At 39.1% G+C, this 27,485-nt stretch overlaps 1 protein-coding gene across 1 annotated transcript; it reads left to right on the top strand.

The window, feature by feature from the left end:
• Positions 1–1,319: 1,319 nt before the first annotated feature.
• Positions 1,320–19,487, top strand: LOC126830468 (mucin-2-like). Its single transcript, XM_056102867.1, has 6 exons — positions 1,320–1,335; positions 5,020–5,527; positions 6,035–7,207; positions 7,379–7,737; positions 9,175–11,265; positions 19,483–19,487. The coding sequence occupies exons 1-6, from the start codon at positions 1,320–1,322 to the stop codon at positions 19,485–19,487; spliced, it is 4,152 nt and encodes a 1,383-aa protein (XP_055958842.1).
• Positions 19,488–27,485: the final 7,998 nt, after the last annotated feature.

The raw sequence follows: 27,485 nt of genomic DNA, 5'->3' as shown, positions 1-27,485 counted from the left end.
AGCTTTTTAATATAAAAGTGTGTAACTGCGGTCATGTCTTGGGTAACCGAGATATGGAACGTCCTGTTTCTTACAGGATTTATATTATCATATCATGGCGGACAAGCTCAAGGTAAGTCATTCTGCTGGACTTTTTAAAATAAAATAAATAAATAAATAATAGGTTTGCAATATTTTGCTAGCCATTTTATTTTATATCGGTTACCAGAAAATTGCTCCAATACAACCGACAACACTTATACTGGGGCCACTTTTTTTAAATTACATCGGGTCTTTGCCACCCTTTAACATTTTTATTAAAGATCTCTAATATTATAGCAAGAGTAATATAAATGATATTGTCACAAGAACCGAGATCGTGCACGCAAAAGAACCATTGACAGTTGAAATTTGACGAAGAGTGGACGGAAACACTTTTAGTAGAAGAATACTTCCACAACAGCACACTGCATGACATTATCCCGTCTTCATTAGCCCGGTTTGTGCTGAATAGCAAGACACTAAACCCCATTTCATTTCACTTAAGCATACAAAATACATAAAAAATAGATAATAATAATACTGCGACAAGGGACTAAAATCATAAATTTAAAACCTACTCATTTAATAATTGTTAAATTATGAAATGAAATAAAGATGTGACTATTTAGCAATTACAAAATAAAGATCTGATTTTACGAAAGTCTCACTACCACTAACGATATTTAACACGTCCATGGTCCAAGGTGGAGACAATGTCAAGTTTTGCTTGAGATTACCCAAGAATTTGATCTGAGAAAGTATTTATTCTCATTTAGGTGCGTACATTTTAGGATTACAGTTGAGTTAGGCCAAAGGTGCGCGGAAATAAAGTCACAGGAAAAAAAATCACAGTAAAAAAGTCACAAATTTGCCTAGGTAAAAAAAACCACAGGAAAAAAAGTCACAGTTTTTTTATTACATCTCAAATTCAATAACAATAAAAACAATAACATACATATTTAACCTTTCATTACACATATGTTCATTACACAGATGTAACCAGAGTGTTTTAGTCTTTAGAAATCGGCACATTTTGATATCATAGCACATTTGACTATTAGTACATATGGCATATCAGCACGTCTGACATTTTAATACATTATAGCACATTTGACATATCAGTACATCAGACATTTTAGCACATTCTAGCTCATTCACCATTCTAGCACAAATAACTTAAAAGATCAAAGATATACTCACTCTACAATAAAATATATATAAGTTGTGACTTTTTTACCTGTGTTTTTTTTTTACTGTGTTTTTTTTTTACTGTGACTTTTTTCCTAGATTCCGGCCAAATGGCGGCAATGCGTCGTACGTTGTTTGAACGACGTCATTTCGATGAATGCAAGAGAAAACAAAATCTGCTCGAGATGGGCAGTGCCTGTTAATGTATTTTTATATAAGTATGTAATGACAAAAATCATTTAGTAAATGGTTAATTGTAAAATGAATTAAGACTATGACTCACAGAAATTGAACTTAAAAGACTTTTGACTAAAGTATTACCCACCGACATTTAACACATTTTCTTTGTCTTTTTAATACTTTTTAAAGTAGTTTTTAACACATAGATTAATTATACTTTTATTCACAGTTTGTAGTTCGATTGATATCAGTAGTGACATAGTTCTCCTATTTGACGATTCGGAAAGTACAATGTTCATCGTCGACGATGCTAAAGTTTATTCACCTAAACTCGTAGAATTCTTGCAAGCTGCCAGCGCCAGTCTTACATCAGTAGGTCACAGAGTCAGTTTGGTTTCGTTTAGTTCAACTAGCCAAATTGTGAATGATTTTACTACCGATGCCACAGTTTTATCAACAGTTATTACCAACTTTCAGCCATCGTATAGTGGTTCAGCTCTTCAACTAGGTAGGCCTTTTGATATTGTTTCCCTTTTTTGTTACTTTGTTTACATCACTTGGGTTGATGTATGCGTTTGTTGTTTATTGTTTGAAATGTGCTGTCCGCGTGTTTGGCTTGTGTAATTGCTTATGTACGGTACGGTCCTCCTACACTTACTATTATAATATTAAAGTGGGCGGGGTGGGGTTGGGCGGCGCTGTTAATCAGATGTCACAATCTATGCAAACATAGTCAACCTCTACGTTTGTGAAAGTTCAATTGGCATCATATATTCAGGGCGGTAGGCCACCCCATCCTATCCCCGTCACACCTTTTTTTTACTATTTTCTGTCTATATCACAGAACAGAAATTGACGTTTAAAATACAAGACCATTTAATAGCCGACTGGTATTGACACATTTTAGTACATATTAATTCGAGGAAACTCGAAATTATTTTATATTACTTTATCATTTATTACTTACAATGTCTGGGTGGTGTGGATTTGTCTTCTAGATTTGTTTGTTTAAGGGTGACACTGTGCTCCTTCATTTAGTATTAGCCCCGCATAATGTTGAAGGTTCTACGTTTGTGTCGCCTACTACTGTAAAGATATATCCGAAATGACCCAGTTGTCTGGAATGTATGTTAGCCCCCCCCCTCCCTCGAATTGTGTTCAAGGGACTCAAAATTTCCCATTCAACCAATTTTGTTTCGTTAATGTTTTATTTTCGACACGAATCGGGACTAAAGAATTAATAATGCTCTATTTTCTACAGGATTGGAGACAAGTTACCAGTTATTTCAAACAGGAGGGCTATCCACATCATCTAAAATGATTATTATAGTAACTGATGGTGTATCATCTGACTCTGCCACGAGCGTATCATTGGCCCAGTCCTATACATCAGAGGGTATAGCTATCTTAGCTGTCGCGTACATCCTATCAGCAACGGATGAACTATCTTCAATGGTCAGCGACTCATCAATTGGACTTTTCTCACTCCAAGAAACAACAGATACCACCACCCTGACAAGTGACTTATGTCAATGTAAGTATTTATACCTCCTGATATATTGTCAAAATTAAACTTCCTATTCTTCTGGACCAATAGGGCTAATGAAGAAGGACAGATGTTTTTCATTTCTTTCTGTTTCAAATTCCGTATTTTTTTTATTTCACCGGTCTTGATTTAACATCTGAAAAGTTGTATCATTATAAACTACTGAAAGAAAAATTACTAACTTATTACTTAGTGTAACGTTTTCGAAGCGTATTCGATTAACGTTTTCAAGCAAGGGTAGTAACATGTCATGTATAGCGTAAATCTATAGATAAACAATAGTAACAAATCAGAAACAATGTATGACCATAACAGGATCAAAGAAGCCAAGACGAGTTCACTTGAGGCGAAGAGCGTATGTCTTTGGGGTGATTTTGTTGTATTTGCAGGCATGCAATAACAAGACCCAGGACCGCAACTAGTTCAGAGCAACAAGGGGGGGGGGGCGGGAAGTGTTCTCAGGGGGGCTGTAATATTGATGGACAATGTATATCTATTTTTTATGGTCGAAAATTTTTTCACAGGGGGTGCAAAGCCCCCCCCCCCCCCTAGTTACGGGCCTGACAAGACCTCTAAACGATCATTAGGTATGGAAGCGTATAGGGGTCAATAGCTTTGTAGATATCGCGATATTAATAAGGTAATATGTCATCAAATTGTGATTATTGCGAGTTAATTCAATTGACAGGTTATGTTGTAAATCGTCATTTCCTTTTAGTTAATGCATTGACATTGTGAAGCTTTGTGAACATAATTAAATTCATTTTACAGTTATATTTTGACATATTCGCAAAATATTGCCAAGTGCTATGTCGAAATATACTCTTCAAAAAAAGTAGGTGATATTGAAATGCAAATACGTATGCAGGTTGTGATATGATAAATAGTCATGGACACTTGACATGCTTTGAGAGTGTTCACAAAAGAAGAACTTATCGCCCCAACAGAACCACTGAGCTGCATGTGCGACACGCAATAGCGCCATACACGTGGGAGGAGTTCATTGTCAAATTTGAGACTTCAAGGAAGGGCTGATGAAAACTGCCGCATGCTGGTTTATCCTATCCTGTTTGCTTTCCTATCGATTCTTGCATAAGATTTACTGTTTACCGTGTCTTTGCTTTAGTGTACGTGTTACGTTTAATTTGATTGATATGGAGACATATTCGTCGATGTCAACGTCAACCGACAACACTGCAAGAATTGGCCGTGGCACTGCAAGAGGAGTGGGTCAGATTGCCCCAAATCGTGATTGGACGGTTGATTAGGAGCATGCCCCGACGAATTGCTGAATGTCTGAGGATTGGTGGAGCTATTTCTCATTATTAAGACAAAAATCAAAAACGTCCATTTTTACTTTTAACAGTGTATTTCTTTGCGAGTGAAATGGGGCTGTCAGATAAGCCGCCCATATGAACTGTTTATGTTCATGTGTAGGCAGTTGGGCTGTTATTAACATACACTGGTTACCTCTAATAAAAACAGCAGTGTATTTCCGCAGTTTTGTATTGTTTCTGAATATACCCTACTTTTTTGAAGAGTATATGTCGAAATGGAATTATTTTAGCGCAAACGAGTGCACGGACAACGAAATAACGATTTACTACTTTGCGCTTTGATTCAATTCACGTGGCAAAAAATTGCCTTTTCAGGGGTAAAATAGACGCAACAATCACATTTTGTTGACATATTACCTTACTAATATCGCGAAATCTATCACGCTATTGACCCCTATACGCCTCCAAAGTATTGATGTCGCGATATCTTCAATGATTATGTTGACCTTTAACCGTATTAATGTTGCGATATCTTCAATCATTATGTGATGTTTTACTGATTCGATATCACACTTGGTGGAAGGGGGCGTTAAACACCACGAACAACAATTCATATAAAAATAGCATCGCTAGATGGATGGGGTACGTGATTGCACAATGTGAACAACCACAGAGAATTGCCCTAGATATGACATAATAATACAATGTTGTTTCCATCACTGTCTGTTATAACTCACATTATCAGGAAAAATAATGTTTATATTTGATATAACACTTTGATATAACCATTGCATCTGTATAATTCAGCTGTCCAAACAAGTATATTATCAGCAACCAGCCCAATCACATCACCTACAACAAGCCCAACAATATCTCCTAATACCAGTCCAGCAACATCACCTACAACCAGTCCAACAACGTCTCCTACTACCAGCCCTACAACATCACCTACGACTAGTCCCACTACATCACCTACAACCAGTCCTACAACATCACCTACTACCAGCCCTACTACCAGTCCAACAGCATCCCCTACTACCAGTCCTACAACGTCTCCTGCTACCAGTCCAACAACATCACCTACAGCAAGTCCAACAACATCACCTACTACTAGTCCCACTTCATCACCTACAACCAGTCCTACAACATCCCCTACTAACAGTCCAACAACATCCCCTACTACCAGTCCAACAACATCACCTACAACTAGTCCAACAACATCTCCTACTACCAGCCCAACAACATCACCCACAACAAGCCCAACAACGTCTCCTACTACCAGTCCAACTACATCACCTACAACCAGTCCAACAACGTCTCCTACTACCAGTCCAACAACATCACCTACAATATCGCCTACTACTAGTCCGATTACATCACCTACAACCAGTCCTACAACATCACCTACTACCAGCCCTAATACCAGTCCAACGACATCACCTACAACCAGTCCAATAACATCACCTACAACAAGTCCAACAACGTCTCCTACTACCAGTCCATCAACATCCCCTACTACCAGTCCTACAACGTCACCTACTACCAGTCCAACAACATCACCCACGACCAGTCCAACTACATCACCTACAACCTCTCCTAATACAAGTCCAACTACATCACCAACTACTAGTCCAACAACATCACCTACAGCCAGTCCAACAACATCACCTACTACCAGTCCAACAACCTCACCTACAACCAGTCCTACAACATCACCGACAACCAGTCCGACAACGTCACCTACTACCAGTCCAACAACATCACCTACTACTAGTCCGACTACATCACCTACAACCAGTCCTACAACATCACCTGCTACCAGCCCAACAACATCCCCTACTACCAGTCCAACAACATCACCTACAACCAGTCCAACTACTAGTCCAACAACATCACCTACTACCAGTCCTACAACATCACCTACTACCAGTCCAACAACATCACCCACGACCAGTCCAACTACATCACCTACAACGTCTCCTACTACCAGTCCAACAACATCACCTACTACTAGTCCGACTACATCACCTACAACCAGTCCTACAACATCACCTACTACCAGTCCAACAACATCACCCACGACCAGTCCAACTACATCACCTACAACCTCTCCTACTACAAGTCCAACTACATCACCAACTACTAGTCCAACAACATCACCTACAGCCAGTCCAACAACATCACCTACTACCAGTCCAACAACCTCACCTACAACCAGTCCTACAACATCACCGACAACCAGTCCGACAACGTCACCTACTACCAGTCCAACAACATCACCTACTACTAGTCCGACTACATCACCTACAACCAGTCCTACAACATCACCTGCTACCAGCCCAACAACATCCCCTACTACCAGTCCAACAACATCACCTACAACTAGTCCAACAACATCTCCTACTACCAGCCCAACAACATCACCTACAACAAGCCCAACAACGTCTCTTACTACCAGTCCAACTACATCACCTACAACCAGTCCAACAACGTCTCCTACTACCAGTCCAACAACATCACCTACAATATCGCCTACTACTAGTCCGATTACATCACCTACAACCAGTCCTACAACATCACCTACTACCAGCCCTAATACCAGTCCAACGACATCACCTACAACCAGTCCAATAACATCACCTACAACAAGTCCAACAACGTCTCCTACTACCAGTCCATCAACATCCCCTACTACCAGTCCTACAACGTCACCTACTACCAGTCCAACAACATCACCCACGACCAGTCCAACTACATCACCTACAACCTCTCCTACTACAAGTCCAACTACATCACCAACTACTAGTCCAACAACATCACCTACAGCCAGTCCAACAACATCACCTACTACCAGTCCAACAACCTCACCTACAACCAGTCCTACAACATCACCGACAACCAGTCCGACAACGTCACCTACTACCAGTCCAACAACATCACCTACTACTAGTCCGACTACATCACCTACAACCAGTCCTACAACATCACCTGCTACCAGCCCAACAACATCCCCTACTACCAGTCCAACAACATCACCTACAACCAGTCCAACTACTAGTCCAACAACATCACCTACTACCAGTCCTACAACATCACCTACTACCAGTCCAACAACATCACCCACGACCAGTCCAACTACATCACCTACAACGTCTCCTACTACCAGTCCAACAACATCACCTACTACTAGTCCGACTACATCACCTACAACCAGTCCTACAACATCACCTACTACCAGTCCAACAACATCACCCACGACCAGTCCAACTACATCACCTACAACGTCTCCTACTACCAGTCCAACAACATCACCTACTACTAGTCCGACTACATCACCTACAACCAGTCCTACAACATCACCTACTACCAGTCCAACAACATCACCCACGACCAGTCCAACTACATCACCTACAACCTCTCCTACTACAAGTCCAACTACATCACCAACTACTAGTCCAACAACATCACCTACAGCCAGTCCAACAACATCACCTGCTACCAGCCCAACAACATCCCCTACTACCAGTCCAACAACATCACCTACAACCAGTCCAACTACTAGTCCAACAACATCACCTACTACCAGTCCTACAACATCACCTACTACCAGTCCAACAACATCACCCACGACCAGTCCAACTACATCACCTACAACCTCACCTACTACTAGTCCAACAACATCCCCTACTACCAGCCCAACAACATCACCTACAACAAGTCCAACAACGTCTCCTACTACCAGTCCAACCACATCACCTACAACCAGTCCAACAACGTCTCCTACTACCAGCCCAACAACATCACCTACAACATCACCTACTACTAGTCCGACTACATCACCTGCAACCAGTCCTACAACATCACCTACTACATCACCTACAACCAGTCCAACAACATCACCTACAACCAGTCCAACAACGTCTCCTACTACCAGTCCAACAACATCACCTACAACCAGTCCTACAACATCACCAACTACCAGTCCAACAACATCACCTACAACCAGTCCAACAACGTCTCCTACTACCAGTCCAACAACATCACCTACAACATCACCTACTACTAGTCCGACTACATCACCTGCAACCAGTCCTACAACATCACCTACTACATCACCTACAACCAGTCCAACAACATCACCTACAACCAGTCCAACAACGTCTCCTACTACCAGTCCAACAACATCACCTACAACCAGTCCTACAACATCACCAACTACCAGTCCAACAACATCACCTACAACCAGTCCAACAACGTCTCCTACTACCAGTCCAACAACATCACCTACAACATCACCTACTACTAGTCCGACTACATCACCTACAACCAGTCCTACAACATCACCTACTACATCACCTACAACCAGTCCAACAACATCCCCTACTACCAGTCCAACAACATCACCTACTACCAGTCCAACTACATCACCTACAACCAGTCCAACAACATCACCTACAACAAGTCCAACAACGTCTCCTACTACCAGTCCATCAACATCTCCTACTACCAGTCCTACAACCTCACCTACTACCAGTCCACCAACATCACCCACGACCAGTCCTACTACATCACCTACAACCAGTCCAACAACATCACCTACAACAAGTCCAACAACGTCTCCTACTACCAGTCCAACAACATCACCTACTACCAGTCCAACGACATCACGTACAACCAGTCCAATTACATCACCTACAACAAGTCCAACAACGTCTCCTACTACCAGTCCATCAACATCCCCTACTACCAGTCCTACAACGTCACCTACTACCAGTCCAACAACATCACCCACGACCAGTCCAACTACATCACCTACAACCTCTCCTACTACAAGTCCAACTACATCACCAACTACTAGTCCAACAACATCACCTACAGCCAGTCCAACAACATCACCTACTACCAGTCCAACAACCTCACCTACAACCAGTCCTACAACATCACCGACAACCAGTCCGACAACGTCACCTACTACCAGTCCAACAACATCACCTACTACTAGTCCGACTACATCACCAACTACCAGTCCAACAACATCACCTACAACCAGTCCAACAACGTCTCCTACTACCAGTCCAACAACATCACCTACAACCAGCCCAACTACTAGTCCAACAACATCACCTACTACCAGTCCTACAACATCACCTACTACCAGTCCAACAACATCACCCACGACCAGTCCAACTACATCACCTACAACCTCACCTACTACTAGTCCAACAACATCCCCTACTACCAGCCCAACAACATCACCTACAACAAGTCCAACAACGTCTCCTACTACCAGTCCAACCACATCACCTACAACCAGTCCATCAACGTCTCCTACTGCTAGTCCAACAACATCACCTACAACATCGCCTACTACTAGTCCGATTACATCACCTACAATCAGTCCTACAACATCACCTACTACCAGCCCTAATACCAGTCCAACAACATCTCCTACAACCAGTCCTACAACATCACCAACTACAAGTCCAACAACATCACCTACAACCAGTCCAACAACGTCTCCTACTACCAGCCCAACAACATCACCAACTACTAGTCCAACAACATCACCTACAGCCAGTCCAACAACATCACCTACAACCAGTCCAACAACGTCTCCTACTACCAGTCCAACAACATCACCTACAACCAGTCCTACAACATCACCAACTACCAGTCCAACAACATCACCTACAACCAGCCCAACAACGTCTCCTACTACCAGTCCAACAACATCACCTACTACTAGTCCGACTACATCACCTGCAACAAGTCCTACAACATCACCTACTACATCACCTACAACCAGTCCAACAATATCACCTACAACCAGTCCAACAACGTCTCCTACTACCAGTCCAACAACATCACCTACAACCAGTCCTACAACATCACCAACTACCAGTCCAACAACATCACCTACAACCAGTCCAACAACGTCTCCTACTACCAGTCCAACAACATCACCTACTACTAGTCCGACTACATCACCTACAACCAGTCCTACAACATCACCTACTACATCACCTACAACCAGTCCAACAACATCACCTACAACCAGTCCAACAACATCCCCTACTACCAGTCCAACAACATCACCTACCACCAGTCCTACTACATCACCTTCAACCAGTCCAACAACATCCCCTACAACCAGTCCAACAACATCACCTACAACCAGTCCAACAACATCACCTACTACCAGTCCCACTACATCACCTACTACCAGTCCAACAACATCCCCTACAACCAGTCCAACAACATCCCCTACTACCAGTCCATCGACATCACCTATCGCCAGTCCTACTACATCACCTACAACCAGTCCTACTACATCACCCATTACCAGTCCAACAACATCACCTACAACCAGCCCGACTACATCACCTACTACCAGTCCAACAACGTCACCTACAACCAGTCCAACAACATCTCCTACTACCAGTCCTACAACATCACCTACTACTAGTCCAACAACATCCCCTACCACCAGTCCTATTACATCACCTGCAACCAGTCCTACAACATCACCTACTACTAGTCCCACTACATCACCTACAACCAGTCCTACAACATCACCTACTACCAGCCCAACTACCAGTCCAACAACATCACCTACTACCAGTCCTACAACGTCACCTACTGCCAGTCCAACAACATCCCCTACAACCAGTCCAACAACTTCACCTACAACTAGTCCAACAACGTCTCCTACTACCAGTCCATCAACATCCCCTACTACCAGTCCTACAACTTCACCTACAACTAGTCCAACAACGTCTCCTACTACCAGTCCAACAACATCACCTACAACCAGTCCAACAACCTCTCCTACTACCAGTCCTACAACATCACCAACAACATCACCTACTACTAGTCCCACTACATCACCTACAACCAGTCCTACAACATCACCTACTACCAGCCCTACTACCAGTCCAACGACATCCCCTACTACCAGTCCTACAACGTCACCTACTACCAGTCCTACTACTTCACCTACTACTAGTCCAACAACATCACCTACAACCAGCCCAACCACGTCACCTACTACCAGTCCTACAACATCTTCCTTTATTGGTGAAAGTGGGTTTGCAGACAGTATCGTCGCCATACAATTGAATTTTGAGGAAATATCACGTCTTTGTAATACAGATAACTGCAGTTACATAAACGGTATCGGCTACAATTACCATCCCTATGATTCGAGTTTATTTGTTCAATGCATATTGTCCGATAATAATACTTTTACTGGTTTTGCAAAGCAATGTGCCTTTGGGACGATTTGGAATCGTAATATTGGAGTATGTGATTCACCTTTTGCTATAAATCAAAGTGAGTGTATTTTTTTTATATTGTTAAATTGATATTTTATATTCATTGATATTGTCTGTTTGTTGTTTGTCTGTTTGTCTGTCATTTCATGGTTAGCGACTACACTAGGGTTTTCCCGAGGCTGAAATTTGGTGTAAAAAAGTAGCTCGGATCAGTAACATGTGCTAGGTGGTGTTGGCCTACCACTTCCGGTTTCAGATTTATAGAAACAACCCGTGCAGTTCCGGGTCTTGCGGTAGTATAATATATTCATTGAAATTGTATCTAAACCAACCGCCCTGTTTCAGCCTAATATAAAAACAATCGTTCATCTGACTTTTGGGGATCTTTTTGACACTATAGTATCATGTACGAACTTTTACCTGAATTAGCAATTTCTGCCATTTTTTATCTTTTGACAATAGCCTTTTGTAATCTTTATTGTGTTTTATAATCATGGTTAATTTGAAACTGTTTAACGTCATATACTTTTTTCCTTATAGATGCATGTTCCAACGAAACTGATGGTGTTCAATTGTCTTATTTGATGCACTGTTCAGCGTATTGGCAATGCACTGCAGGGGCTTCGTTAGTAAAGTGTTGTTCATCTGGTCAGCTATTTAAGGCAGGTATTGGATGTGTTGCGGATACAAACAATGAGTGTGACTCGATATGTTCCCCCGACTGGCAGTTCGGGCTGCTTACTGAAGTCACAGGTGAGTCTTCCTCCCATCCCATTATATATATAGTTTTAAATTGACTTACAACTTAACCCAAGTCGTCTTATGAACTGATGTGTTTTATTTCTGATCCTTATATTCCTAAATGCTTGTCAACCGTATTATTAATAGAGCCCGGTTCTCGATGACAGCTGAACTGTCAGTTTGAATCAATCTATTGAACCCGCAACGTAATCTTAAGATTAATACAAACCACCCAAATGAAAAACGTCTTTATTCGCTTAAAATACTTTCCCGGAAATCCACGCCTTATTCCGACTGGTATTGTTATGAAGCTGACAAAAGAGTATTGTTACTTAAAGATACATTATGGGAGATTAGATAACGTGTTGGCAGTTCTCACTATGATAGTTAAAAATTTAATAATATAAAGCACCCGATTAGATTTTATTACATACTTCGAGAAGGTATTTGTTGAGTAATAAAACCTTCTAGTAGTTATTCGAGGGCTAGCCGTCCTTACTGCAATGTACAAATAAAACCTTCTAGTAGTTTATCGAGTGCTTCCGGTGTCCAAAATGGCCGCTTTATATAAATGAGAATTTTGGGGATAACTAACCCGAACCCTAACTCTAACCTTTTTAAAAAACTGAACTTTGGTCTAATTTAGTTTTTACTTCTCTTAAAAGGGTTAGGGTTAGGGTTCGGGTTAGTATTCCCCTAAATACTCATTTGTATAAAGCGGCCATTTTGGTATGAGTTCTGGCTTGTTCTGGAATTTGTTGCTTCTAGTGGTGATAATATTTGTACCGTGCGGTAAGGACGGCCAGCCCTCGATAAACAACTAAAAGGTTTTATTACTCAACAAATACCTTCTCTGAGTGCATAAAGGGATATGCTGAATATTTTAGTCAAATTATTTCAGTGGGAGTCGAGAAAATCCCATTTTAAAAACTTTTGAGCCCCGATTGTCATTTTTACCACTGTAGCGATAATAAAGAAACTCTTGATTATCCCTTTTGTGGTTAATCATCAATTAAACAGCAGATCGGATTCAAATCTAATGAAAATCGGACACATAAGATAAGACCGAGGGTTGATTTTGGTCTTGTCATGATAATAAATGTCTAGTTAATAGTTTATATAACATTTCCGACCCAAAGAAAGACCTGCAATAGGCAGATTTAGCTCTAGCATAATGTATATTTAACAATATGTAACAACCGCTTACAAATTGTACTGAGAAGAACGATCCATGCAGTACTGCTTGGTAGTGCCGTTGTGCTGTATACTTAAGGTTGCAGCTTATTCCAACACGAACGACGATAATTCAGATAAATAGTTAAACTTGTACCATGTCGAAAACTGGCTAATGATCAGAATAATGAGATAGGTATCGTTAGGGCGTGCCGATCACCTGCCTAAAGTTACAGAAGAATATAGAACATATATACAGGCTTAGGATTAAACTATAATAATATTTGATAATAGTAGTATAGCTCTGGTCAGGGGTTCTTCTGAAAACCATATGAGGTCAGATGCGGTGTAATGACTACAAAAAGTATTTCCAATTAATAATTGTATCACTACTTACGATTTTTCTATAGTGTTCCCGGTTTCTAATAATTGTATATCACTACTTACGATGTTCGTTTAACCGAATAACACATAGATACAATACATTACTTATATTTATTTAAACTTTCAATATTATAATTTGCAATCATATATGTTTTATTACCCAGAACACGGATGTACATTAACTAGTCAAGATTGTCCCGGCGGTACCGTGTATAATGTGGCAACTTGTTCCTGCACCCACACCACAGGTAAGGACATTTTCTCCACAACAACAGAGAGGAAGCTAGAGAATACAGTTTGGGTTGGCCTGGACTAAATGGTTGTTGATGCATCCCCAAGATTATATGACTTCGTACTGATAAATGTGATAAAGGGAATCTTCTGATATTCTCACTCAATGATAAAGACAAGAACGCACAAGCAAGTTATTGAAATAAAAATACAGTTTGTTAGTCAAAAGGCTCTCTCTCTCTCTCTCTCTCTCTCTCTCTCTCTCTCTCTCGCATACACATTTATCAGTCTGGTTGGTTAAACTCTTTATATCAACCTACCATATTGGTGTATAGTGTTTCTCATTCATGTTAATAATCAATCGGTTTATCTGTTACAGGAAAATTCTGTGTTCCAACTCTCAATCTCACATTTTCCGATCAACAAACCCAAGATCATTCCAAAAATAGATTCTACATTACACAAAGAAATGTCGCAGTTTCTAACGGAATTGTCAACTTTTTAGACGCTGGTAGTACTGTTAGTGTTCCCGGTACAGCCAATATGCCTATGGGATCAAATTTCTTTATTTCGGTGACTTTTAAGCTGCGGGATCATGCTCCAAGTTTACAAGCGGTGATGGGGAATAAACCCTGTCACGGTTTACAGGAACCCTCTGTTCTGGTAACGGTTATAGATGATGTTAATACCGATCTAATCAACGTCAACATGTTGCTTAAAACGGCAACATTTATTTCACAGAACAACGTTACATTTAGTGTTCAGGTAAGTTGCGTACCCTACTCAGTGAGCAGGCCGCTGGGCCCACGGGATTTGCCAGCGTGGTTCCATTTGTCAGTGGAGCAGGACACAGGCAACTGTAACGTGGAAAATCTCTTTCAATAATAATATTAAGCTTTGACTAAATAAAATGTTTAAAGTCTTATTATGTTCATGTTTGTGAGCGAGATTATCAGATTCAGGGCACACAACTCGTTCGGAACCAATTGTCTACGGTGGTAGCTATACAGTGGTGAGAAACATGCGGACTACAAGGACGGAGAATCTGGCAAGATAGGGGGAAACCCCGAGCTTCCGTGTACACGTTGACGTGCACGTAACAGAACCATTGACAGTTGGAATTCGACGTATGCATGTATTCATTACCCCGTTAAACCACATGAATGAATTATAATTTAAGACGCATAATGGATGTTATACGTAGTGGCGATGAAAGTACATTGGCATATCATTTTTTCAGAGAAACCAATGGTTAGAAGCTGCTATGCGATATGATGGTAAAATGGTGGTGGCTAGTTTATTTAACAACAATACGGTATTACATACTGCAAGTTGGTCAGCACAAGGTTAGTTCATGAAGTTCTATTATCATATATACGGAATTACATACTGTCAGTCCAAGGTTAGTTCTTGTACTAATTATCTTATTATACGGTATTACATTCTGCAAGTTTGTATGTCCAACGTTAGTTCTTGTACTAATTATCATATATACGGTATTACATTCTGCAAGTTGGTCGCCATAAGGTTAGTTCTTGTACTATATTATCATATATACGGTATTACATACTCCAAGTTGGTCAACACGAGGTTAGTTACATACTGCAATTGTACGGGTATTTCTTTCCGGTTTGGGGGGTTGGCTGGCCGATTTATCATAAGACCTGTCATTGACTCAACTGGAGTGGTTTCGACTCCCCGGTTGTACGTGACAAGGAGTAGGGTCGCCTGTCCAACCCCGTGGGTTTTCTCCGGGTCCTCCGGTTTACTCCTGCTTCTAAAGACCCCTACGCACAAGCGAATTATTGAAATAAAATTAAGCCATTGTGTTAGTCCCGAAATGACCTAGTTTCTGTCGAGTGGACGTTAAATCTCTCTCTCTCTCTCTCTCTCTCTCTCTCTGTATGTTGTTAATGTTAACTATGTATTTTTTGTAGGTGATATAGAAGTACGAAGAGCGTCTCTTGTTCTAGGAAATGGATATTGTGATGATTATAATAATTTTGATGGCAGCTATGATGAGGTTAGTTTGTAATCTTGTAAATTATATTTAGCAAAATTGCACAGACATTTTTGTTTCCAAAATATATTTATAACATTGTTTTGATCATAGGGATCAATAAATCGGCGAGACAAAATAAAGCATGGCTTTCACGTCTTATACGGGTTTCTGTAATAGTATTTAAACAAATTTAAATTAGTACTACCAGTACTGTCAAATTAAGACAATGGTGACTTACAGGGATCCGAATGGAGTTTAACGTCCTACTGTTCTGCTCCGAACTGGGCTAATGAATGGAATTTTTGCCTAGTTAGTGGCACTACGGCCTACTCATATATCGAATTCCAATTGTCGAGGGATCTGTTACGTGCACGCCAATGTGTACACATAACGTCGGTTTATCGTCTCATCCGAACGACTAGACAGTCGTCCTTGTCAGCCCCCCCCCCCCGTCCGGCATCACTGACAAGGGGAGACCACGCCGGAAAATCTGGGTGAACTTTCTAGGCCACTGCAGGGATCGAACACCCGACCGCCAGGAAAACGAGCCAGCGTCTTACCCACTTAGCCACCCTGACCCCCCACGAATAAGTAGAGTAGATAAATAATGGTATCTTAATTTTCACTTTCAGTTATTGCTGTACAGATGTGGTAATTAATGCCCATACATATTTATTTTTATCTGCTGGTTCATCCAAACCGAATTGGGGAATATGATTGATCGAAGCCCATTAAGATAAACATGAATGATCGAAGACCATTAAGACAAAAATATCCAAGTTATGTTTTTGGATTTGCAATATTATTGCAGGTCTTTCTTTAGGCCTGAAATGTTATCTAAATTATTAATTAACCTATCCAGACCATAACCAACTCGAGATGGCATCGATAGCCTACGATCTTTAGTGGATTATGAACCGATTTACTGCACAACTTTCCTTCACGATTTAACGATTAAATGGATAATCGAGACTATGCTGTTTATCGTACTGACTTTAGTAATGATGATCAAGGCTAGCCGGAAATTACAACCGCTTAGTTCTTGGTTCAAAGTGGATCAATTTGAATGAAATTTTCAGCAAATTGCCTTTACATTATCTAGTTTTTAACTATTATAGTGAGAACTGCCAACTCGTTATCGAATCTCCCATAATGTATCTTTAAATTAAAATCGATTATAAGTTAAAATCAATTAAAGGGTACAATCGATTACATTAAATTTAAATTAAAATCGATTAACTTTAATATTGATATGTTTATTATTCTTATATTGAACTAAGGTATGTTTGTGTATAAACGGAAGACCGAAAATAGAAACAAAAAAAAACTGATTATGGCCAAATCTTCATCAGTGCAGTATAACCTGTTCACAATTTTTTTAAAAAAATTACAATTATGTTAGAAAATGGATTCTACAATTTTGACTTTTGCATGCGATATGTAGAAAGTAAAACAAACTCTTCACTTGTACATTTTGGTATGTTTGTATTTCGTAGTGTTTGCAGTAAAATAAAAAAAGATAACAAATTATGTTAGGAAAATAATTGGCAAATGTTAGAGTTTCCACGAGGTTCTTAAGATGAACTGAAATGGAAAAAGAGTACCATCTGGTAATTTTGGTATTTCTATATTACAAAAGATTTTCTAATTGTTCAAAACTCAAGCTTTTCGATAAAGAGCATTGATTAGAGCATACTTGGAACATTGTTTTTGGAGTCTTGGCTTTCTATATATCTTAGACAAGAAGAGCAAAGACGAACTTAATTATTTTCACTAATAATACATTTATTTTTTTCTTGATACTATTTCGTGGACGCGATGAGGTCCACTAAAGATGAACACGCAATAAGAAAGAGAACTTAGTTTTTATTGTTAAGGAGACGTGTGAATATGATTATATTGTTTGTATTATTTATTGGTTAATTACAGATGTTAATCTTATCGGGTTTCTGTTTTCATATATTATGTGCTGGGAAATAAAGTCTATATTTAAGTTTTAATGACTAAAATATCAAAGGTGTATAAGATCTTTATTTATCACGGATGGGGGTATCGTGGAGGTGTCAGATCTTTACTATCACGGATGGAGTTGTCAGATCTTTACTTATCACCGGAAGAGGGGTGGGGAGATCTTTGCTTATTGCGGATGGGGGATGGGTAGGGTGGAGGTGCCAGATATTTACTTATCACGGATGGTGGCTGCTGGTTATCACGGATCACGGACGAAGGGGCGGGGTGGAGGTGATAGATCTCTACTTATCACGGATGGATGGAGGTGACAGTGACAGATCTCTACTTATCACGGATGGTGGATGTCAGTTCATTACTTATCACGGATGGGGATGGGGGTGTCAGATCTTTACTTATCTCGGATGGAGGTGTCAGAACTTTACTCAACGCACAAATTATCGGATGGCTTGTGGTGTAATTAAAAGCAAATATTTGAGGTGAATATTAGAAAAAGTTAGCAACATGACCAAAAATACCCCCCGAAGCAACAAATTAAAACTATTCGACCAAGTCTCCACTCACATCACTCTCAAGTACCTTTACCCATTATCATATATATTCTAAACCACGCCGGAAAATCACGAGGAACCTTCTCAGTCAATCCGGGACCTCGTGGTTATCGACCTAGAACCTTACTCACTGAGCCACTGTGGCTCCACACTGGGGGCGAACCCGAGACCGCCAGGATAGAAAGTCAGCACCTCACGCACTGAGCCACCACGGCTCAAAGGAAAAACGAAAACGAAATAGAACATAAAAAAATGCATTTTTATTATTTTATAATATATGCATCACAACTCATTAATTAACCCCCCCCCCCCACAGAATAACGGTTTGACAAACTGACAACACGCCAATATTTTGTATACTCTTTCCACATTGTAAAATGACACGCCTTTATTGGAATATAGCTATAAATACGCTGAAAAGAATTAAAGGGACACGGTACAATAAAACCAATCATTGTGGTTACCTAATTTGATAGGTCCATTTTATCCTGTGCCTCTTTGATGGGGTTACTAAATTCTGCAATTTTATTGTTGTTTCAAAATAAATTCAAAGTGCATTATGTAAGATTTAGATAAAGGATAAAGAGCTGATAGTTCCCGCTATAATAGTTAGCAAATAGATAATGAAAAGAGAATATGTTAAAAATTTCAGTCAAATTACTTCATTATGTGTGGAGTTATGACGATTTGGAGAACAGTGTAGTCTCGATTGTCAGTGTTACCGTTGTTACGATAATAAACCAAGTCTTGATTATCCTTTTTATAAATTTAATTATTAACTGGCAATCGTGTTTAAATCCTTGGCATATGAATAGATGTCTAATTAATGATTTATATAACATTTGAAGCCAAACAAAGGATCTGCATTATGCAGATTTACATCTTACATAATGTACCTTTAATGGTTTAATAATAATAACACTTTTCAGTCTTTGTCTTTCTATAGTTTAAATAATACCCAAATTTTTATTTACCGTCATATTGTGCCTTTAAGGAAGGTGTGGATAAAGTACAAAGGTTTTATTGTTAAAAGTGTCCAACTCTCAAACTGCGGATGACGGATTGCAATCGGTAAATCAATCAAACTAATTTTTGACATTGGATTCAAACACGCCTTGAATTTAAACACATACATTTCAATGGAGTCGTTGTCTGCTCGTTTGAAATTTTGAAACTTTAAAACGTACGCCTTATCAAAATGAGATGTCTATCGCATGAGAATAAAATATCTTGTATGTTCAACAATTTGCAATAATCACCCCTGAGATATGCCTCTATTGTACGAACTCTTGTTAGAACATAACAGGTTGCAATAATTGTTAACCTATTTTTTTCTGAAATTTGCAGTAACAAAAACAACAATCAGTATTAAGAGTTCCGTAGTTACGTCCCATTGTTATGAAGTCTATGTAGGATGTTCTATCCTTTCAAATTATTCAATTCATTGCTACGAAGAACACTATTTCAATGTTTTTCAAGAGACACCCCAGAGTTAAACCACTTTATTTTTTTGAATTGTCAGATATCCTCCCACAATCTCATATAACAACTATTGTTCTTCTAAGGAATTATTAGTGAGCAGAAATTAGCCCGTGAATCTGTTATCACTCGTCACTTCAGTTAGTTATATAAAGGATAACTCGTGTTTTCTTTTTGCGTTCGTCACTTCCCTTTCTTGAACGCTTCATAACGCATATATCGTAGCAATGATCTCTGTGTTAAAATTATATTTGAAATGTGTTTAACCAGTTCTATCACATATGTGATAATGACTGACACCAATATTGTCCTTTAAGGCGAGGCACTTCGGCGAGATATTATTTCTCTCGGTTATCAAGGGATCTTTAAGGGGCTTTGAATGACACAGGTAGGATTCGCAGTGTTTGTACGATATGAAGGACTAGACGCTATTCACTAACATACTGAACCACCGACAAGGGGAAACCTGACTGGACAACCCTGAGAAACATTCTCGACCAACATCGCGACCGAACTCAGTAAACCATATTGTGACTATAATTTGTTTTTATTCTTTTTGTTAAGCTACCCAGCGCTATGCCATGATGAACAATACAAAATGGTGGAATTATAATTACATTTTAAATTACTAGATCTCTTTAAAAAGGGGTAAGATATAAAATATAAAATTGTCCATTTCTGTTGATTTGTTTTGCGTTCCATTGTTGACACGCTAAGCCGACATAATAATATGAAACTATATTCAGTAAACATGCCAACTAGGCTTTATCTGTCGAAAAAAACTTAAATGTAAAGAGCCTGTCCCATCACTGACCAAAACACGTCAATTTTGAAGAAGTTGGGCTGTTTTAACACATAAAGCTGATTAATGGATATCTCTTGAAATTAGCTAATGATTGTTTCACCAGACTGATACCAGGCTAAGTATAATTGCCACTACCTAGCCATTCTACCCAATTGGAAGAGATTAAGTAAGTTTTAACGCATGAGAATGGTTAATTGCGAGATTTTCTTATGGATATCTCTTGAAATTAGCAAAGGAAGGTTCACCAGATTGACGCCAGGCCAAGTATAAATGCCACCAGTTAGTCACGCTGCCAGCCTGAGAGCGCAAAACTGTAAGTAAAATATCGGGACTTAAAGTTAAATGTTTTGATTCACATCGCCTATAGAACATGAAGGAGCGTCCATTTTTGGGATGCCAGTCGTCCATTATGTGATAACTTGTCTCGCCATCAATCATCAAGCTATCACAATCTGAATTACCTTCTTCTACGTACATAGAGCGTAGCGTCGCAAACGGATGGATGGACATGTCCTGGGCGAACTTAAGGTTCGATACGACAATTTCAGTTTCCTCAATAGTGCTCGATAATTTGAAATCCGCAGAACTTCCATCGACGTATCGGATGTTAAATTTAAAGCTATACGGATCGATGTCCACTTCACTGATCGGAGCAGAAGGTCGATGAGATTTGGGATCTGTAGGACCAATTATTACAGATGACCCGAAAGGAATCCAATCCAATCCTGGAGGAGGAAGCTGCAGCAATCTGGCATTGCCGTCCTGGTACAGAACAAATATCTGAGCATAGCTATCAGTTGTCCATGGGATTGGTCGAGATACGCGGAAGTAAGCCACATTGGGGTATATTTCTGCTTTAGGTAAAATATTGATTTTCATGGACTCAGGGGCTCGCCACCAAAAATCCATATACACGGCGTCAATAACAAGTTCCCCACTTTCAAATATAGTTTCTGTAATTTCTGGTTTCATAACACGTCTCTCGAGCTGCATCTCTCGGATGGTTATGGACGACGTAGCGTAGGAATTAAACGTAACGGTTACAGAGTTTAGTTTATCCTCCGACCACGTAAAATCTGGGATATCAAATCTCATCACGCGTTCCCCTGGTAAAAAGTACTGACTCTTCAGTATTATTGACCGCGGAGATCGACCAGTCAACACAAGTCTGACTTCCACTACTCTGTTTACTGGCACTATGGACATTTTAAAAATCGACCCTATTTCCGCATCAATGTGACCCTTTGATCGTCCGAACAGATTAAACGTTATGCTAGTGCTTTTCGACAATAGATAGCTGATGCTGTTTTGGAAAACAGACATGGTAGCAGAGCCAGCTTTATAAAGTTTAATTTTAGATGGCAAAGTGATGTTCGTAAAAGTCCAATATACATGTGGTAAAAACGAACAACCTGTTGTGTTTTCTCCACGGCGGTTCGCAAAGGTTGTATAAGTCGGTAGTGAAGCTGTGAGCGAATATTCCTGTATACCATGAAGGACTATGGGGATCTTGACATTATCTTCTTCGGCACATTGGGTGGGATAACTGGATTGGGAGATAAGACCGTATTGCGGCAGCTGGTTAGAATTTTTGTTGACGACAACGGGTCCATTAGCCTGACACAATAACTGACAGTTTAGCATCTCCTTGGTGAGTCTTTTGTCCGATATATCTAAAACTAATCCGTCAATTTCTACACCGTCTCCTGATACAATCTCTAGCTTCACAACATGCCAGCCCCGCTGTAATTCCAAACCTGTCTGAATAACAAAATCCTCAAATACATTCCACATTTCTCCCCAACCAGTCCAATTTCTGGTTGTAAAGGTTGCTACCTTGATATCATCCATGTACAGCACGCATTTATCGGGAACACCATCGTTTGAATATCTCACTTTGTTGATAAAAATCGTCGTATTTTCACGTAAGCAGATATTAAAGGAAATGGAAGAACCAAGTCCTAGTTTCACAACTCGTCCGGTCGTCGAGTTAGATCGCTGACTAAACGAATGATTGCCACGAGCATCAGCAGCATTTAATGTAAATAACATTCCATAACATGTTAAAGCACAAGAGAACAATACTAGTACAATAATATTCACACATATAACACATCTATATTGAGCCATTCTAGAATTTCTACTATCCTAGTTACTTCACATATATATATTTTAATAATCTTTCTTTTATCACTACAACTTCTGATGTCTACAACACGACCAAGCACCTGTTTTATATTTAGAAATATAACATTCAGGATAACAATGGTAAGTATTACAAAAGCTAAATTATTTCAAATCAAAGTCTCGTACACGCTGTACATGAGTAATATCTACACTTTAAAACATATGGTCGACACGGTGAAGTCTTACAGTAAAAGTTTTATAAAATGTTTACAATACTACATCTGACACCGATTTATTAATACTTTAGCGCCCACAGTTTTCACGGTTGTGGATAGCAGTCTCAATGATAAAACTTAAACACGTTAAAATAAGTTCTCGTCCATATATTTCTTACCTTGATCTCTTATCCCAGTTTTTCTATTATTTTAAAACAGAACACTCCTTTGATTTATTGCATTAAATCCAAATCAATCTATCACGTTTTATAGCAGAATTTCAAATTATTCAACAATTAAAATTATTACTATAAGAAATAAATATGCATATTAGTTAGTAACAGAGTTATTAATGACTTTTCGAAAATATCTAGTTCACATTTGTCGCTCGTGTATTTTATTATCTACTTGATCACAATTTATTACAAAAATAAATTCCTATTCACCTTGCGCGTAATAGGCTGATCTGTCAGAATTGTTTGACTGTTCACTGTGACTGTTTAAATACACTAAACATTAATACACCTTGGGCTATTAGTAGTTACTTCCTGACAATAGTTACATCTGTCCACTCCTACACACGAGTAACTCACTGACTGTTTCATTTAAGTGAACATTAAAGTATTAGTTTAATGGTCACTTACTTGCAATATTAGCAGCTGTATATTACGTTTGTTCACTCAGATACACGAGTAACTCACTTTTACTGGATGTTCTGATAGTATAAGTAAATATCACTGGGCAATTTGTAAACTTGCTGAAAATGTTATTTATACACATTCAGGAATTCGTGGCATCATTTCAGGGAAATATTTACTGTATTAATTATTGGATAATGTTCACAGTTGTTCATCATTTCTTTCTGCCAATTGCTGTGGTGTCTGAAACAAATGCTGGGTTTATCACACTTGCATTGAATTTATACGATTTTTTCAAACGGGTTTAAAGTAATCTAATGTCTAAAAACCTTAATTGAATTTAGAAAGCACGAAAATTAAAAAGTTTTATTTAATTAGATTATGTAAACAAAAAGTAGACCTTTGAAATGGGTTTGGCAAATTTGATTAATTGAAATAGAATCAGTTGAGTTGCATTGCGTCATTGATAAGGTATCTTTGTATTGGTATAATTTGCATAAACAAGTATACAACTTTTAATTACATACAAAAACTTCAAATAAAATGAAATGGGGGTTTAATGTGTTACTGTTTTGCACCGACTGGGCTAATGAAGAAAGGTATGCTATACAGTGTGCTACCAGGGAAGTTTTGTCCGGACTGCGGCGCTACGGGATATTTTTATATTGCATTCCAACTGCCAGGGGATCTATTACGTGCATGTCAATGTATACACGGAGCTCGGTTTTGTTCTTCCCACCCGAACGACTATACTTCCTTGCCAATACCAGAAAGAGACAGGAGCTACTCGCATAAGATTTATTGATAAAATGTGTTAGATTAACTAAAACAATTGTAGTTCAAACAAATCTACATTAGACGTTTGTGGAATGTTTTTTTTATATACAATATATTCTTCGAGGGGTACAACGGGTTGATTTACGTCTTTGACATTCAATCGCCCATCTTGTAATGTCAAGTTTTCCTTGTCGATCAAGCTTTACGACTCGTATTTTTAAATCGCATAATCATGCATTAGTCGTTAAAGTATTTGTATCATAGAAATCTTGGGAAACCTGTAATATCCTGGTTAAATATGTGCGCTTTCGATCATAAGGTCGACCAATGAGTCAGTTAGCATGGTTTCCACCCACGGTTAAAGACCAAAACGAATTATTGAAATAAAATTGTGCCATATGTTAGTCTCGAAATCACATAGTTAAAATCGTCGAGTAACATTAAACTTCATTTTCTCTCTCTGTGTCTCTCGCCCTCTGTAATGATCTCGAACATAGAGTGTCAAATGCATACAGCCGTAATAGACTCTCCTTCTAGATAAACAATGAAACAAAAACAAAAGTTGTAAATTAACATAGCTACCTGTATGTGTACACAGTAATTTATACCTGTTCTCAGTGATAAACGTCAAGTATATATATGTATTATCTTCATATGTCGTTTTCAGGTCGACAGCTTACCTATTTAACCTGTCATCTGTTGTCTTTATAAAAACAAGTCGTCTTACTCGGCGGAGACAGTAAATGAAATTGGGTTTAACGTCTGACCCCTCTGTACCAACGGGATTATTGAAGACGGGTATATACGCCATGCAGTGTTCTATGGGGCACATTTGGTTCAGACGATGGTAGGTTATGTAATGTACTAAGGCAGGCATTTGGCCCGGGCAGCTGTTTATCCGCTAACTCTTCGTTCAAGGGTTATTTTATGTGCTCACCAACGTTACTCTTCTGTACAAACTAGGATAGTAGAGAAATGCATCTAGCTGTTCTGATGGGACGTAAACCCGATGTCTCGTGATAAGTGTAAGCCAGAACACATTCCCGGTCGGATATACGTGCAGTGTCTTGAAAATTTTACCAAATATTTTCCACGGGTTCTAAGGGATAATCCTTTTAGATCTCTCACTAAAAACATTTCGTTAGTTAACGGTCCAGATGAAACGAGAACTAATAGAGCAGATAATAAGATTGTGAAGCAAATAGGTACATTAATTAACATTATAATTCCGTGTTTAGCTCCAGCTTTCAGCTTCTTTATTTCATTTTTAAAGGTTAATTATCAACATGGTCACCGCAACTTATAGCCATCTTCAGCCATTGTTAAACTGACCTCCAAAGTAATGTTTTGAATCTTAAGTAATATTGACTTAAACAAATTAAGACGCGTTCTTAACGCCCTTAACAATTATAAACACTGCTCAAAGGGGATAGAAAGAAAGGAACAAAGGCCGTCGTTAGTAAACCATTTTGTTTATTTTTGTGATTTGGTATTCCAGATACATTTCAAGGAGTTCAAATTTACAAGTACCGCACGTTTGTCCATTTAGTAGGGTACATGTTGTAGCTGTGTTGTTAGAATACTACGCAACACGGACACAATTATTTCCCTCGGTTAGGTCATGTAGCTCATGTAGCGTAAATACAAATACATGTTGCTGAGCAACCAAGTCCATGGAAAGCCACCTTAGCTGTACTATTCGATTCTTACCCCGAAGTCGGTAATTGCGTGAAACCAGAAGTTGCCCAATAAGCAGCATTTTGTTGTATGTATAGTCCTGAATGCCCTTCCTGAACTAAATGTAGTAATGTTTTCTTGTTTGATTGAGTACAGGGCCATATATCACGTTATCGCATCGACGTAAAACGATGGGAGTGCAGCGAATTTATAATTTATGATTGATCACCACTATATGTCTATCAAAACCAATACTATATGTATATCGCCCCAGATAGTTAGATGTAGTGATCGGGGTCGTACACAAGGTAGGACATGCTTAGCAGACTACCTGATACTATATCTGAATTAGTTCCCTGTGTATTGTACTACTTGCCTTTTGATACGGTACTAATTCGTTTTGTATTTCCTCTCATGATACGGTAATAATTTGTACTGTGCATTGCCTTACTTGCCTGTCATGATAAGGTACAATTCTGCTCCGTTTATTGTACTACTTGCCTCTCATGATACGGTATTATTTTGTATGTTTAAGTTCTTTTCATCGCCTAGACCGAGTTAATAAAGTCAAATCTTTGGCGGAATATTTTACAGTCATGAACATCTCAAATGGGTCACACATTGACATGACCTGTCCATTTAATGTAGTGGAACGGTGAAAAGTTTCATGGTAACGATTTGTAAAAGGACTGGAGTCTGTCAGCAATACAAGACCGTCTTCATTAGCCCAGGCGGTGCAGAAAGTAGCACGCTAAACCCCATTTCATTTCAGTAATACAAGATCCACTAATTCCATAATTCCTACCAAATCACGACGGCAAATCTCACCACAATGCTAAAGGCAGTGTTCCTAATGTAGTGTGGTAAATTGAGAACCTAAAAACAGAGTTAGAACGTTGTACTTGCCTTGGGAACATGGATTATTTTGTAATATCCTCATGGTAACATCCACGGGGACTTTTAAGTTTATTTTGCCTTTTATCGACGATACAAATATAATACTTTATACAAGGACGTAGGAGCGATTTCAATATTGGTGTTGTGAAACAATTCCAGTATGATTTATTCCGAGTTGTGCCAAACGGAGCGAGGTAAAACATTATATTTTGCTTGTTTACTATAAGAAACTAAAACATATTCTTAAAAGCTTATTTTTCTAACACGTTGGAATATTATGTAGTTGTAATGTAGTTCCCGGTCAAAAAAGAATAAAGCGATTTTGTCACTAGAT

This window comes from Patella vulgata, chromosome 8 (genome assembly GCF_932274485.2).
Source record: "Patella vulgata chromosome 8, xgPatVulg1.2, whole genome shotgun sequence".
In the NCBI taxonomy this organism is placed as follows: Eukaryota; Metazoa; Mollusca; class Gastropoda; family Patellidae; genus Patella; species Patella vulgata.
The sequence above is the reverse complement of the archived record's forward strand: the minus strand, read 5'-3'. Positions and strand labels throughout refer to the sequence as shown.